Genomic DNA, 17,032 nt, shown 5'->3' on the forward strand with positions numbered 1-17,032 from the left:
TTTAACAACAATAATTTAAATTAAGCAAGGATTCCACAAGCAAAACTGATCTTTTGGCTTTAAAAACACGGATTTTTTTTTTTCCTGTGGAATGAATTCCATGAAGGTAAAAGTTTTGTGCTTTTCAGGAACATTTTAGGATTGATTTAAAAAAAAATATTGCTTTGTGCATGTGCTGATTTGTCCCATAATATTCACAAATATATGGAATTTGAGAGCATCTGAAAGAAGAGAACAACTCATGGCTTGTGGTTATTTCCATGTGGGTCAAATTTTGGTGTCAAAGCCAGATTTTGGGTTGATGGTTTTTTATTCATTATAGGTACAAATTAAATAATCATAATAATCAGATCAAAATTGATTTGCTTTCAGCTGAATGAAGAATTTTCATTTTATGGAACTTTTTAATAAGAGCACAGAACATTTGAGGTGCAGTGTAAGGAGTATAAAATTGCCAATTTTAAAGCACAACTCTTTTTGCTCGGTGCTGCAGAATTTAAAATCCATAAATTTGCAGTTAGACACTAATTAAAGTGTATCCCATTAATTATATTTTTATTCAATTAATGATTTTTTACTCCCTGAATGTTTTTTACTCCATAAATTATTTTTACTCCATTAGTGATTTTAACTCCACCTTTTGCATTTTAACAAACCTCAAGGAAAAAATCTTGAGGAATTATCACAGATACTCCTCCTTAATGTGAGATCCTAATATTATAATTCCAGGGGTCAATCAATTAATGAGGAATTGTTTAATTAAAGTTCCTTCCCAATACAGTTCTGTGACTCTAAATCTGGATTTATAGTGGGAACAATGATTATTTTCCCAAAAAATGGCCAAATTTGGATGCACTCAGGTTCACAGGATCCTGCAAAAACGGAGGGGACAGGAAATGTTCCAGGACATAAAAACTCATCCTGGATAAAATTCCCCATAGTGGGGGACTAAGATAAGAAATCAGAAATTCTGGATTTCTTTGTCCACGTTTTTGGGTGTTTTCTGTGGTTTTGAATGGATTTTCTCCTGCTTTTCCCAAGAAAGGAGCCCGGGAGGTTTCTGCTTTTGGGGGAAACTGCTGATCCCCTTTGGCTTTGCTGTGATCCCACCTGATCCCACATTCCCTGAGGAACGGGAGGGAGCTCTGAACCCTCTTCCCCTTTTTCCCCCTCTTTAATTAACAGGGAATGATCTTTTCTCAGGAGAAAACTTTGCTTTGCTTTGCAGGGAATGATCAGGAAAGAGAATTCCAAAATCCACAGTTCCCCGAGCTGTCAGTTACAGGAAAATTTGGGATTTTCAGCTTTCCTCGGTTTGGAGCTCTCTGCTCCCAGGGGCAGCTCCTCTGCTCCAGGCTCTGCTCAAATACTTGGGACTCAAAAGGATCTTGATGTATTTGTGACATTTTTTCCCTCAAAATCTTTGGGATGGATTTGATTTCACTGTTCCATTTCAGCTGAACACATTCTCCTTTGTTCTGGTGAAAATGAACAGGAAACTTGTAATTGAATTTTAACTTCTCCATTTTAACTTTTTAATTTAATTGACACAACAAACAGATTTGGTTTTTGTGGTGGAAAATTTGGCATTTTACGATGTCTGTGTTTAATTTCCACGCTGAATAATATGATGTTTATGCCCCTTGTACCCTTTTAATGGATGAGGTTTTACTATTGATTTTTGATGTGCAAATTCCTGAAAGCTGCAGCGAGCTCGAACCTCCTCGAGAAAAACTCGTTCGTGATGAACCCAAGTCCAGAGATTTTGAAAAATATTTCATGGATTCTTGGCAGCTCTTCTGAAGTGGGAACCAAATGAGAGCAGGGATAGCCCCAGGTCAGCTCTGGATGTCTTTTAATGAGTTTTGGGTTTAATCTCAATATCTCAACTCGAAACATTTGCTTCTTGAAAGCAGAATATTTAATACACTGAGCAGTTGCTGACAGCTGCGTGGAAAAGAAAAAAAAAAAAAAAAAAAAAAGGGAATTTGTTTCCAGCTAAAAAAGAAATGCTTCAAAATGTTTTTATTGAAAAAAACAAATCTCCACAACAGCTTTGGAATATCTTCATCCTCGGATTTTATTCGCTCTGTCACAGCCGGGATTTACAAGCTCATGAAAAGGTTACAATCCCAATAAAGCCACACGGAGCAGGGAATTAGGGAATTACAGTCTGTAAAACCTTGGCAGTGTTTAGTGAGGTGTGAGGTGAGGTAAAAAAAAAAAAACAGAGTAAGGACAGGGAAACCCTTGGAGTTTAAGGAGTGGGTGGCCAAAGGTCAGGGTTAAACTCTTTTGGGGTTAAGCAAACTCGGCTTTGTTAGGTCTGGGTTAAACGGAGCCAGATCCTTCCCGACAGGGAAGTGCAAGGAATGCACGGAATCACAATTATCTGACAAACACTGGCCAAACCTGCTCCTGGTGCTGCTGAAACAAGTGTTTAACACGGAATTTCAGTGGTGAAAATTTCCCTCTTGAAGTTTGCTCTTCATTTTTGCCCGTAAGGAATCCTGGGAGTGGGATTTTCAGTGTCTTTCCTTTGGAATATCTGCTCAAGGCTTTCAAATCTTCTCTCATTTTATTTGCTTTGTGATGTTTTCCCAGCTTTGCACAAAATTCTTTATTTCCACGGGATCGCTCTGAAAAGCAAAACCCCACCGCCCTCATTTAGATTCCTTTAAAATTCAGTGTTTTCCATAAAAAATCCAGGTGGATTCGTTACATAAGGGATCTTTCATAACCTTTGAGCATTCCTTGAGCTCAGCTTCTCCCAGAGGGATCCTTCCCCAAGTCCTTGCTCGGCCTCGTGTCTCCGCAAACACGCGGCTCATCCTGAGCCAGCTTCCCAAATCTTGGACATTTCCCGGGAACATTCCGTATCTGGGCAGTTCCTGTTATTTACCTGGGATTGCAGGGATGGGAGCCATGGAATTACTCAACAATTAAGTCACTCATTAGGCAGATATCTCAAAATCCCGTCAGTTTTCAACAGATTTTGGGGTCGTTTTGCCACCCCATAAATAAAAAAAATAATGGCAGCGGTGTGAGATAAATTCCCTGAAATATTCCTTGTTAGAAATTCCTGGCTTTTGATAAAAACTGCCAATAGTGCTGGGAAGGGATCTGAAAGCAGGACTTTCACAGTCGGAAAAAAATCCCCTAAAATTGTTAATCTGATCTTTTTAGCACTTCAAGTCATAAGTGACCAACAGACACAATAATTTAGTAAAGACTTTCGGGAACCATTCCCTTTTGTTAGCACTGAGAGAGTAAAAACTTGGAAAAACCGAGGGAATTAACAGCTTATTACTCATTTTTCTTCCTGCTTTTGAGGTCTGAGGAGAGATTTTTATCGAATTAAACTTGAAAACAAAATCACCCACCCTTCCCAAAGATCCTCAGTCAGGATTTTAACCCTGCCTTGGCTCTCCAGGGTGCCTGGCATTGCTCCCTTTGACTCCTTGGTGGCCAAAATCCACTTGTGCTCCGGCTCGGAGCGGGATCGGGGCCAGAAATGTTGAAAGTGTGGGATAAGCGTGAGAAATGTTGGGCTGTAAAAGAAATCATTTCTTTATTTCCAGGGAATTTCACATGATTTGCACCCTCAGCATCACCCAGGCCCGAGGCTCCCTCACCCTTTGGCTTGGTAGGATTTTGTTTTCTTTGGATAAAATCCTTCCCCAGTTCCCAAGCAGCGAACAAACAGATTTAGACAGAAAACCCGCAATTGTTTGTTCTTTTCAGGCTCAAATCTCATTTCCAGCCGCAGGAAAAACAATAAAATGGATGTTTGCTTTCTTTTTTTTGCCCCTCTGGTGATAAATATGATTTATTTTGAGTTTTCTTGGGATATCTCAGCTATTCCAGTGGAAGCTTTGGAAGGAGAACGTTGCTTTCCCTGCACTATTGGCTGCTGCTCAAGTGCTTTAAGTCTGTGCAGGAATAAGGATTTGAATTTTTAAATTAATTATTCTTCTTAATAATTTCCTTTTAGAACTCAATGTAACCCCTCAAATTTTTAATTATTGCAATTCTTTTAATTGTTTCTCCCTACAGAACTTTTCCCCCACTCTGTTTTAAGCCTTAATAACTCCGGCACACAAAAATAAATTGCAATTCTCCCTCCTGCAGAATTATTTGACGCTAATCTTTCCTTCACATCACATCTGTGGATTTTCTCAGCTGTTTATCAGGACAGAAATCCCATCCCCTGGGTAGAAACCCTGGATTTACCTTGCCGTGGAAGAAGAGGGTTTTATGCTGGGTTTTGTGGAACGGCAGCGCTTGGCAGAGCGGTCTCCGAGGTTTTCTTTTTCCTGGAGTGCTCCGTATCCCGCTGGAATTTTTACCCTGAAGATTTCTACCCTGAACTTTTCATTTAATCCCTTTGGTGGAGTGTCTGTCCCTGCTCTCGTCCTCACTCTTGGATTCCTCAGGGAAATTTCAACCCGTGTGAGCACCAGGATCCGCTCTTCCCACGTGTTGTGTGGAAGCATTCCCAGATTTCTCCCCGTGCCATTATTAGAATTATTAGGGATTTATCCGCGTTAAGTATTTCCACGTGCACCTTCCTCCCCTTCAGTGCTGAGCCCTTCAAGCTTTTATTTGCAGCATCCAAATAATTCCAAACTTCCTTTGTTGGTAAAAAACATCCAGAAATTCCAGATGGGTTTTTCCAAGGTCAATCTGGATTTTTTATAATTTAATCCTTGCACTTATTGGTCTGAAGAAGGAATGTTTATTAGTAATAATAAGCTCATTAATTTAGAGTTTTGCTAATTATTGGTGCAAACCTCAGGTGGAATTTACTCCTGATTTACTCCTTCCCAAGGCAGGGCCAGGTACAGAAGGAGCAAAGGGACACCTCTGTTTCTCTCTCCTCATTTCTTATTAATTAAAATCCCCATAAAATCCATATAACAACTTTATATTGTATAATATAGATGGTATATTAAATTATATATTATAATTTCTTATATCATAGAAAAAATTCATGTCCTCCTATATATAACATTGCTATCTATTATTTCTATATAAAAATATTTTTCTATCAGGTATATGATACAATAAATTACATTATGATTTTATATTTTATATTTAATAAATATTAAGGTACTATGTATTGTATTATGGCATATATACTATATTAAAAATAAAATAGAAATATATTATATTATATTATATTATATTATATTATATTATATTATATTATATTATATTATATTATATTATATTATATTATATTATATTATATTATATATATATATAATAAATAAATAATAAATAAAATAAAATAAAATAAAATAAAATAAAATAAATAAAATAATAAATAAATAAATAAAATTAAAATAAAAATATAAATAAAAAATATAAATAAAAAATAAAAAATAAAAAAAAAACATTCTAGATCATGTATACTAATAGAACAATAATGTTATTGTATCATATAATAATATACCATATATTTTATACAATAAGCATTTCCCTGTGGCCCAACACTTCAGAAATCCCTTCAGGAATGTCAGCAGGAGCAGCTTTTCCTTGGAGTGGGATGTGGAATGTTCGAGGCCGTGCAGCCGTGCCCTCGAAGGGGCTCTTTGTAACCCGAGTGGGAATGGCCGGGGGCACTCTGGGAATGTCCCCGGCTTTGGGAACAGCAGCACATTTTTCCCGGGGCACAAATGGGAAATGCCAGAAGTTGTCAGAGGTTCAGATGAAATCATTCCCCTTGTAAGTGCACTGAGCTCACCCCAGCAAAGCTGAGTTTTCCCTGGAATTGCCCCCTGACATTTGGGATGTGTTAATGCAAGCTCAGCTGAATCTTGGGGGGGTGGATCCAGCGGGATTTGCTGCTGCTCGGCAGGAATTCCAGCAGGGAAAAGCACAAGGGGGAAAGTGGGAATGGGATTGCTCAGGAGGGGCAAACCAAGCTCCATTCCCTGGGTTCAGATCAGCTCCTCACGGGCGTGGAGAAGGGAAAGGCTCAGTGATCCCTTAAATACAGGTTTGGGATTGCAGGTGGAGCAGGAGCAGCCCTGGCAGTGCAGGGCTTTGTTCCTATAAAATCAGTGGGAACGTGGATTTGGGGGATCTGCACGAGCTCCAGGATCCCAGCAGCTCCTGCTCCCTCTCTCTGGGCTCTCCAGCCCTGGAATTAACCCCTGATCAGTCACATCCAGAGTGAAAATAGGCAGAAATTTTCATTTCCATGGATTTGGAACGTGAAATTTCTCATAATCTGAGATTCCCAAACCTTTTTAAAGTTCCCCTGTTCACTCTTTGTCTGCTATGTTCTGGGTGCCGCCATTTAAACTTTAAAATCTCATTTGAAATCTAATTATTAACTCTTATTGCTCTTCTTATAACACTGCCCAACCATACTCTGGGATGTCCAGTGCTTTAATATTTATTTCCAGTTTTAGGATGCATTATTCCTAAATATTTTTAATCTGACTGCACATAAAAAGGAGGAAAAAAAAAATGAAATTGATCATTTTCAGTGCTGTTTCATGCCTTATCTCCTCTGTGGTTTATTTACTGTACAGTGGCTTTCTTTGTGCTTTGTGTGATCCAATTCCTGAGCGATATATTCAGGAAAAAGCTCCAAGTAGGTAAATAAAAGGATCAGAGGGAATTCTTGGTCAGCTGCAAATCTCCTTGGAGAGTCTTTTATCCCTTTCTTTCCTGTGCTTTTATCTCCTTGTTATGACAAAAGCTTAAATAGCACTTATTGCCTCCTTCTCCTTAAATCCCATTTCTCCTTTCTCCTTAAAAAGTGTGAAACTTGGATTTAAAGGGGGTTGGGGAGTGATTTTTGAGGGATAAAGTTTGGAGTTGTTGGGACTGTTCCATCCTGGCAGGATCCAGCTCCAGAGGAAAATGTTGGTACCAGGAGGAGAACAGGCTGCAAAAACACCTCGTGTTCAGCCAGAAATTGTGAATTAAGGGGGGGAAATAGTCCCAGAATTTCCATTGGAACTGGGAATTCAGGGGGGAAATAATCCCAGAATTTCCATTGGAACTGGGAATTCAGAGGGGAAATAATCCCAGAATTTCCTTAGAGAATTTAGTGGGGAAATATTCCCAGAACTCCCTTAGGAGCTGGAAATTCAGAGGAGAAATAGTCCCAGAATTTCCTTAGGAACTGGGAATTCAGGGGGGGAATATTCCCAGAATTCCCTTAGGAACTGGGAATTAAAGGGGGAAATATTCCCAGTATTTCCTTAGGAACTGGGAATTAAAGGGGGGGAATATTCCCAGAATTCCCTTAGGAACTGGGAATTAAAGGGGGAAATATTCCCAGTATTTCCTTAGGAACTGGGAATTAAAGGGGGAAATATTCCCAGAATTTCCTTAGGGAATCTAGTGTGGAAATATTCCCAGAATTTCCTTAGGGAATTTAGTGGGGAAATATTCCCAGAATTCCCTTAGGAGCTGGGAATTCGGGGCTGCCTGTGCTGCCAGCTGGAGGAGTTCAGCATGAGGGGGCTCAGTGGCACCAGGGTCATTCTGGGTCTCTCCATGAGCTGCTTTTGCTGAACTTCCACACTTTTTACAGGATTTTTAAGGGAAAAAAAACAACCCAGCATGTTCTGTGTTAGATATGAAAAACTGCTTTTTATGAGCACGAGCTCGATGGAATCTTACATTAACGGGATTTGGCATTTTGCACTCCCAGGGAGCGTCTGGATCCATGTGAGGGCTGGAAATTCTCTCGTTTGTATCAACCCCAGACTCGAGCAAGGCCAAATGTGGGTGGGTTTTGATTTTTTCCTCCAATGCTGAACCCATTTTCAGCCCTTCCTCATCTCCACAAACAGCCAGACGCAGTCAGGCTCAGACTGGAGGGTGTGTGAAGAAAAATCTGCTCGTCTAAATCAAAATAATTCATCCCTTAATGGGCTGGGAGGAGGAAGAACTTTCCCTGACACTCTCAAAACTCCTTCCCCATCCCACAAATCCCCATCAGCCGCAGCTTGTGCTCCTTCCCTCTGCACAGCTTTTGGGATAACCTTATCAGGTTATCACTTTTATTGCTGCCTGACTCCTGATGGATGTTTGAGCCACCAAAGCTGCCAAAAAAATGATGATTTATATAGAATTAATCCATTGATTCAGCTCTCTTTGTCCAGCATTTTTCTCTCTGCTCCAATAGCTGGAGTGTCCTAAGAATTAAAAACTTTCCTACCAGACTTCTCACGGATTAGAGGAAAGTTTGGAGTTGTGGAGGGAGAAGATTCCCAGCAGCCCAGGGAACACTCTGTGTTTGCTGCTCGGAGAAAATCACATTTTTGCTTTCAGAACGGAGGGGTTGATTGTAAAAATAAGGCACTTTAACCTTCTAAAGGTGGATTTTCTACAGCTCTGGTGAGCTTTAGTTCCACTTCCACTCGTGTGGCCACACAAGGCTTGCTTTGGGGTGGGACTTTCACCCCTTTTCCCTCCATTGAGACAAAATTTCGGTGGGTAGAACACGAGTGAAGCTGAGCTGGCTGCACACAACTATTCCTGAGCACAAATATGTGCTCCCAGCCTTTATTTGAGGTTCTATCCTCGTTTTACATTATCCCAGCTGGGTATTAAAGTGAGCTCCAGAACTGGCAATGGCTTGGGGAAAAGCAGATGTGGACTCGGAGCAAACAACACTTCTGGGTCCAGAGCTCTCCTTGATGTCTGCTTCAAACTCACACTCCAGGAAAAAAAAAATAAAATAAAATGGAGAGGCCTTCCAAAATGCCTTTTCAAACATGCAAATGACGCTGGGAAAGTTTAACATGTATGCAAATGTGATCTGGAGAGGGGAATTAAAGACCTTTGGCTGGCCTGGAGGCTCAGCTGGTAGCAAAATAGAAATTTCGTGCTGGATGGGAGAGCGAGGTTCAAGCACAGGCCAGGGATGGCTGGGAGCTCCACGTAGGTGAAACTTGGAGCTCTACAGCAAAGCCAGGGGTTCAGAGATGTTCTGGTTCCTGTAATTCCATCCCCTGGATGTGGCTGGAGTGGAAAATGAACACAAAGGGTAAACAGAGGGGTGAGGAGAGCACAGAACCTCGGAGAGCCCCGGCAAGGGTAAAACTGCCCTGACAACTCACATATGGTTGGAGTTTAATCCACGGGGGAGAACAGGCACTCCACGCCTGTGCCAATTGTTTTCCACCCCCAAAGCAAAGAGATTTTAATGATTTATAGCAGAGCAGGGTGGATGTGTTACCTAATGGCTTTAGAATGACTCGATGCAGTTTTCGAAGCGATGCAGGAAGTGCAGTGGATAAACAAATCCCTTCTTATTCCTCTTTGTTCCCGTTCGAAACAGAGCTTTGGTTCTCTGCTAAAATCCCAATTTCTCTGGGAGTGCTTTCCATGCAAGCAGAAAAAAAATGAAATTTTAAAAATCCCTCCCAGAAAAAGGATTTTATTTGTGGGCTCAACGTGGCATGCAATTGGCAAATCCCGTTTTTGAAGGATTTGTACATTTCTTACATGTCAGGCTACCAGCTTCAAATTGAGACAAATCCATAAAGGAGGAAATTAACTCAAAGAATCACAAATTCATTTGCAAAACTGGGAAAGCATCATGGGCGGCCCCAGAACTTGTAGTACATGACTTAGTCAAACAATCTGAAACTCTCCAAGGATTTATTTCTGTTTTATGGCTGGAAATTAGAAAAGGAACATTTGCATCATTGCAAATGCTTGGTGTGAAAGAAGCACCAGCTCCCAAGCTTTCCTCCAGGGGATTGGAAACATTTGTCCACTTAGTGCCTTGGCAAAAGGGAAGCACCTGTGGAATTCCAGCAGAAATGTGGCCTCAGGTGGAGAAAACTGAGATCATTCATGGCTTATCTGTGAGCCCTGCTGGGAATCTGAGGGTGCTGATTTGTGCAGCTCTGAGCTTATTACATCCATCAAAACCCAATATTTTAAAATGTACAGCGGCTGTGTGGAAGAACATCCACCTCCATGGAGGAAATCCATCAGCTTTCCTAATTGCTTTTCTTCAGGAAAAGGCTTTGGACATCCGAGATGATTTTCTGGGGTGGGAGATGATGGATGACTTTTAATATCCAGCCCATCTGCTCTGAGTTCTGGTCACTGCCAGAGCCACACTCACCTTGCCCAGTGCCAGTAATTGAAATAAAATAGATAAAACTTCTGTTCCTTTGGACTCCTTGGACATGAACTTTCCTAGGAGATAAAAGGCAGGATTAGAGCTGGAGGTGGGTGTTTTAATTCCTTTCCTACCAGTATCCTGTAGCTTTTGTAGGAGCGTTTGGAGAAGGGCAGGTGTTCTCTCATATGGTTTTCATTCCAAAGCCCATATGTTTATTTTTAGCTGAAATTCTGGGATTCATCCCCCTCCACATGGAAGTACCCCCTATAACACAGAGAACTCCTCGTGTTCAGTAGAGCTCTGTCACTCCTGTCAGGAGATTTGGGTGGGAAAGGAAAACCAAAGACATCAGACAGCTCCAGGTTCTGGATTCCTTCCCTGTCCAGGAAATCAGGGAGCATCTTCCCAAAGGAGTGGGGCTGTTAAAGAGAACAAACCCCGAGGGACCGAGTCTGCTCTTTAACTTGGGTCAAGTTTCCACTTGTCCTTGTCCTTGGGAATCTTTTTTTCCATTAACTCTATCCAGAGCAGGGTTTTTTTAGTGCAAGTTTCTGTTAGAAACTCATTATTGTAATTCAGGTAATTCTCCAGAGCACTCTTTGCTCCTTTAAGTGCTCTTTAATTGACAAGCACTGGCTTAGAACTTTCTCCAGCTCCTGATTTATAGCTCAGGCTCCTCACTCTGGTTTTTCCTGCCATCCTCCTCCTGCTTTTCCTTTGAAGCCACCACGAACTTCTGGTCCTGATGGATGGAACTCCAGCTGGTGACATCATTCCACAATTCAAGTGGAGGAGGGAGAAGATTCATTTTCTTAGGCCTTTTCCTGAGCTGTGCAATCCTAGAACTTCTCTGTGTCTCCGTGCTCGTTTTCCCCATCCATATTTCCCCTGGTTAATGGGATCCTGTCAGGGAGAGTAGGAGCAGTGTTTCGTTACTCTGGCAACAAGAGCCAAACTTTCAGATGTTATTTTGCTTCTATTAAAAAAAAAAAAAAAAAACAAAAAAAAAAACCCACTGCCAGTTATGATGTAAACATTTGCAGCTCCCCCTAAATCTCTTTTCTTTCTGGAATTGAAGTGAAATGACCCTTCTGAGGGCAAAGTGAGGGATTGGAGCAGACATTTCCCAGCTGTGTGGGATTTGGGGAGACCCTCGGTGATCTGCTCAGACTCTTTTTAAATGGCATATTTACTGCCAGCCTCATTGGAGGGGATGGAGCTTCTCAGCAGCACTGAGAGGCCAAATCCTCCTCTGAATTTATTTAGGAAAAGATTGGATGCTCTTCCTGCTGCAACTGCCTGAAGCCTTCAGCAGAATTTCATGGGAAGTGCTGAAAATAGCCCAGCATTTCTCCTGACCTTTTGTTTAGAGCAGAACTAATCCCACCAGGCACTGGAGACCAGGGTGCCATTTCAAGCCAGGTTTATATTTTTTCAGACGAGCAGGGATTTGCCACATTGGGATGGAAAGGGAGCCATTCCTTCAGGAATGAGGGATCCTGTCCCTCTTGGCTGGGTCGTGGCACCCAGCAGATTTCCCAGCAGGCAGATGCTGCCTGAGTCACCTTCAGTTGTTCCTTGGAATGACCTCTCCCAGTGCTGGTCACTTGCAGGAGTCTGCATCACCCATCTTTGACTCCTTCCTTGAGCTCTTGCACTCGGCAGCTCCAGTTTAGGAAGATTTCCCTGACTCTGGAGCATTTTTCTCTGCATTATCCAGCCATTACTCAGTTGTACATTGAATAAAACCCAACAATAACATTCTGCTGGAAAAAAAAAAACAACAACAACAACAACAAAAAAAAATTTAAGCCCAAAGGCTTTTTTAGTATTGCTCAGAACAGTGAATTATTGTAGGGATCTGGAATTGCCCACTCCTGAAAACTCTTCCTTTGTGAGGCAGTTCCATGGATTTTGCTGTGCTCGCTGCTGGCATGGAACCATTTCTTCACAAACTCTTGCAATTGTGCAGATCTGGGGACTCCTGAGGGACCTTAAAGCTCACCCCCTGCCATGGGACACCTTCCACTATCCCAGGTTGCTCCAAGCCCCATCCAGGGGACACTTCAGGGATGGGGAAGCCAGAAATTCTCTCGGAATTCCATTCCAGCACCTCACCACCATCCCAGGGAGGAATTCCTCCCCAGTATCCCGTCCAGCCCTGCCCTGTGGCAGTGGGAAGCCATTCCCTGTGTCCTGTCCCTCCATCCCTTGTCCAAAGTCTCTCCCCATCTTTCTTGGAGCCCCTTCAGGCGCTGCAAAGTCACAGTTGGGTCACCCTGAAGCTTCTCCAAGCTGAACAATCCCAGTTCTCCCAGGCTTTCCCTGTAGGAGAGGTGCTCCATCCCTCTGAAGGGCAGGTTGGTTTTGGGAAGAGCCATCCTGAGAAGTTTCCCTTGGAGCACAATTCCCTGGGAGGATCTTGGAGCAGGAGATGAGTCAGAGGAACCATCCAGATTTCCTTTCTTCCCAATATCCCCTTGAATTTGATACAGGGAACGAGATGAGGTAACTCCTCTTTCCATAACCAGTCATTTCTACTGAAATTCCATCTGCACTCAAACTGCCAATTAATTATAATCATAATTATAATTAACCTTTGCACGTGTGCTGGTTTCAAGTGGATTTTCAGTGGAAATCTGTGCTTGGATTTGATGCATTTGACATCGTTGTTCAGGGCCTGAACCCATCCCTGCCAGAAATCAAAGCAAAGCCACACTTTGCCATCACTCCTCTCACTCCACCTGACCACGGCAGGCAGGAAAAGGGACATTTTGGGGACATTTCCCACGTTTCTCCAGGACAGGAAGGGAATCTCAGAGCTGGGATCACCGGGCAAGAGCTGGGATGGTTTATTCTTCTCATACAGTTAAATAATGCCCCTGCTAAAAACACACTCTGGGCTTCTCCTCTTGGTTTCTCCCCACTCCGTGGAGCTGAAATCAGTTTCCTTTTCCATGCCTGTGATTCTGGGGAATTTCCAGGAGGTGCTCCCTGTTCTATGGCCCTGCAGGGGGTTCCCTAATGAAGCTTTGACAGATTTAAGGTCACTTTTTGCAGGGTTCCACTCAGCACTCCCAGAAATGCACAGCAGGGACCGTTCCTCCACTCTGAACTGCTTTGATTTATGCTGAATTTATTTTCATGTCGGCACATTTCATGTCAGAAAGAAATAACAAATTTAGGTACAAGTTGTTGTTGGGGAAGGGAAGGTCTCCAAGGAAGCAGCTCATGAAATTCCCTCCCTTTAAGAGCAGTGGATGCTTTTTATTTTGTTTTACTTTAACCCAACACACTTTTATTTTCAGAGCAATTAATTGGGATATTAATGGGAATAAAGCACCTGAAAGCTCTTGCAGTGGGATTTTCCTTATCCCACAGCCCTGCATTTCCTTCACAGTGGAATATTTGAGGATGTGAGCCACTAAATGAATGTTTTGCTGGCACTAAATGGGGGAGATGGTTTTAGTTTAAGGCTCCAAAAGTTTCAGACTGAAAAGAATCAGCGACAGGGAGTTATCTTTTTGAAGAGAACTCTTATCAGCAGAGCTCCTTATCATTTGGAGGAGCTGTGTTTGTCATTTGAATGCGTTTGGCCATCAGTGTCCCAGCATTTTCAGCTTCCAGAAACATCCACTCCTTCTGAGATTCCAAACCTCACTTTGGTTTAAAGAAACATCACCTTTTACTGCTTTCCTGCTGAAGAAATGGGGAAAAAAATGTGGGAAAAAAGGCACCAAAATCCCAGTATATCTTATTTTTTGAGATTTTTATAGGTAGGCAGACACATGTGCTTGCTCAGATTAATAAAAGAGCTCACAACAGTAACAAGAATGGTTCAAAAATGGGGTTCAGAAGGTTCAAAATGTTTTTTAGAAGGTTCAAAAATGGGGTTTAGATGGTTCAAAATGTGTTTTAGAAGGTTCAAAAAGGGGGTTTAGAAGGTTCAAAATGGGGTTTAGCAGGTTTGAAAGGTGTTCTAGGAACTGAACCATGTTTGAATAATTCTGGAAGAAAATTTCATATATTTTATTCTTTAAAAGAAAATCCCTTTTGTGCCTTGGCAGTTGAATGTTAAATGGGAATTATTTATGTTATGGGATAAAATGGACTTGACATGGAAAGAAAGAGAGCAGAGAAAGTAACAGTTTTCATTAGTAATATTCATTTTATTATGTTTTGTGTGGCAAATATCTCACTGAAGAAAGGTCAAAACAGAGAAATTTGGGAGATGAGTCTTTTTCACGTCCCAAATCACCAAGACTTTGAAGAGAGCATGATAGAGGGAAAAAAAAAGGGGGAGAGGAGAGGGAAAAACCTGAAGAGAAAGGCAGAGATGGAGGTCAGTGGGATGGCACAGGGGGAGAATTCCAGAATCCCGGAATGGTTGGGTTGGAAGGGACTTTGGGGTCACCCCATCGCACCCCATGGCACGGACAGGGACACCTGCACTCTCCCAGGTGCTCTAACCCAAACTGTTCCAGGACTCTTATTTGGGGTCATGATCCTTATTTGGGGTTGCTCAGTCACTCCCAGCCCTTCCGAATTTTCCAGCTGAGAAATAAATGAGAAAAAAAAGTCATTTCAGACCTGCAGGGGATCAGCGGGACAAAGGGTGGTTCCAAAACCAATACTGTGGGATGAGAGAATTCTGCTCATTCCTTAAAAGCAGACTGGGACATCCTTGAGCAGCTTGGTGCTGGTGCTGCCTCAGAACACCCAAGATCCCAATAAAATCCTGACAACACCCTGGAGGTCATTCCTGGAGGTCACCTCCTCTTCCTCCCACACTCCCCGGGGAAACTGGGGTCCAGCCCCTCGTCCATGGCCACCCACCCACAGATCAGCTGAGAAATCATTCTTTGGTCAGCAGAACCTTTGTGAACAATGTTATTTTTTGCTCTTTGTTCTCTTCTTTTGGTTTGAAAGATTCCTTTTGTTCGTTGTGTTCCAATGTTTAGAAAGCCCTCATTTGTGGCTCATAAAAATTAAACCTGAATGTGGGGCTGGGTTTGGGAAATGCAAGGGGGACTTGTTATTTTTCATGTACATTTATTTTATTCTGATTTCTGTTTCAAGAAGGGGATTAAAATGAATTTATCCCAAGCCCATTTTTAAGTGCTTTGAGATGGATTCTGTGGGTTTGAAGCCTGTGAGGGACTTGTCTTCTCCAGCCAAATGCAGATGGGATAAACATAAGTATTAATTAGGAATTCCTAAATCTACACCTTCCTAGTGACAGGAATATAAACATTGCTGTAATAAATGCCTTGGCTGTGGGAAGGAATATCTTGGATTTGGGTGTTCATGCAGGAAAACCTTGCTCAGTCATTTCTGACGGTATCACACTCACAGCAGGACCTGTCACTCTGTCCCAATTAACTTGTCATAATTAACATAATTATCAATCCCACAAGACCAAATGCATTGAGCATCCACTATGGGAATCCATGTGCTCCATGTTTTATGGGAGCAGCTGGGACTGAGGAGCAGCTTCTCTTGTGGTTCCTTTAGTGGGTTCTGGTGTTGGATCTGGATTTGTCTGGGTGGTTCATGGGGTGTTCCTGGTTGGGTTTGTTTGGGTGGTTCATGGGGTTGTTTGGGTGGTTCATGGGGTTGTTTGGGTGGTTCATGGGGTTGTTTGGGTGGTTCATGGGGTGTTCCTGGTTGGGTTTGTCTGGGTGGTTCATGGGGTTGTTTGGGTGTTTCATGGGGTGTTCCTGGTGCTGTTTGTTTGGGTGGTTCATGGGGTGTTCCTGGTTGGGTTTCTTTGGGTGGTTCATGGGGTATTCTGGTTGGATTTGTTTGGGTGGTTCATGGGGTATTCTGGTTGGATTTGTTTGGGTGGTTCATGGGGTATTCTAGTTGGGTTTGTTTGGGTGGTTCATGGGGTTGTTTGGGTGGTTCATGGGGTGTTCCTGGTTGGATTTGTTTGGGTGGTTCATGGGGTTGTTTGGGTGGTTCATTGGGTGTTCCTGGTTGGGTTTGTCTGGGTGTTTCATGGGGTGTTCCTAGTTGGATTTGTTTGGGTGGTTCATGGGGTTGTTTGGGTGGTTCATGGGGTGTTCCTGGTCTGGCAGATGGTCTGACCCAAATGTGCAGACAGTTAGCTACACTTTATGTGGAGTTCAGAGCCATGCACTAATGCAGTACAGGATTTGAAAAATACAAAAACTAAATTCTTAAGGCATCAGCCCTGCTGGGCAGGGAGCTGGGACCAGTTGCCCTCTGTGCTCCTCCTGATGCCTTCAGAGGCTACCTAGAACAGGAGTTGGACAGAGTTAAAGGAATAAAGCAGGGATTTATTAAAAGGCCTCAACAAGAGCCTGGCCAAGGCTACACCCAAGATGGACAGCAGATCATGAGTTTTCATGCTTTTATAAGTTTTGGTCCATTTCCATATTGGGGTTAATTGTCCAATCACAGCTCCAGGTGGTGCAGTCCCAGCCTCCCAGTTTTCTCTCTTCAATTCCCTGTTGTTTGGATTTTTTGGCCTTTTTGTTGTTTGCACCTTTGGGGCTGAAGCTGCAGCGGTGTCCTTGGTTCTGGGGCTGGAAAGGGATTGTTCTGTCTGAGCTGTGGGGAGAGCTGCTGACATTCATGTGGAGTTCAGAGTTATTTACCAACGCAGCGCAGAATCTGAAAATACAAAAGCTAAAACTTCAGCATCACTGCCAGCCTGCCTTGGGGGCATTCCCAGCTCTCACCTCTCTCTCCTGCCCTCCCACAGGTGCTGCAGGGGGCTCAGCTGATCGCCGTGGCCTCGGCCGAGCCCGCGGCCGGCGGCGTGGACGGCTCCCCGCTGCAGGGCAGCGACATCCAGGTGCAGTACGTGCAGCTGACCCCCGTGACAGACCACGCTGCCACCAGCCAAGTATGGAGCCAGCTTCTCTCTTCTCTTCTCTTCTCTTCTCTTCTCTT

General features: G+C 42.8%; 1 protein-coding gene across 2 annotated transcripts in view; it reads left to right on the top strand.

Annotated features, from left to right (window-relative positions):
* BANP (BTG3 associated nuclear protein) overlaps positions 1-17,032 on the top strand; it is a 115,158-nt gene that overhangs the window by 94,573 nt on the left and 3,553 nt on the right. For both annotated transcript variants that reach the window (XM_053987149.1, XM_053987150.1), the window contains one exon: positions 16,842-16,985. In XM_053987149.1, coding sequence (XP_053843124.1) covers positions 16,842-16,985 — 144 coding nt within the window. The remainder of the gene's footprint in view (positions 1-16,841; positions 16,986-17,032) is intronic.

The sequence above is a fragment of the Vidua macroura genome, chromosome 11 (assembly GCF_024509145.1).
Source record: "Vidua macroura isolate BioBank_ID:100142 chromosome 11, ASM2450914v1, whole genome shotgun sequence".
Classification (NCBI taxonomy): Eukaryota; Metazoa; Chordata; class Aves; order Passeriformes; family Viduidae; genus Vidua; species Vidua macroura.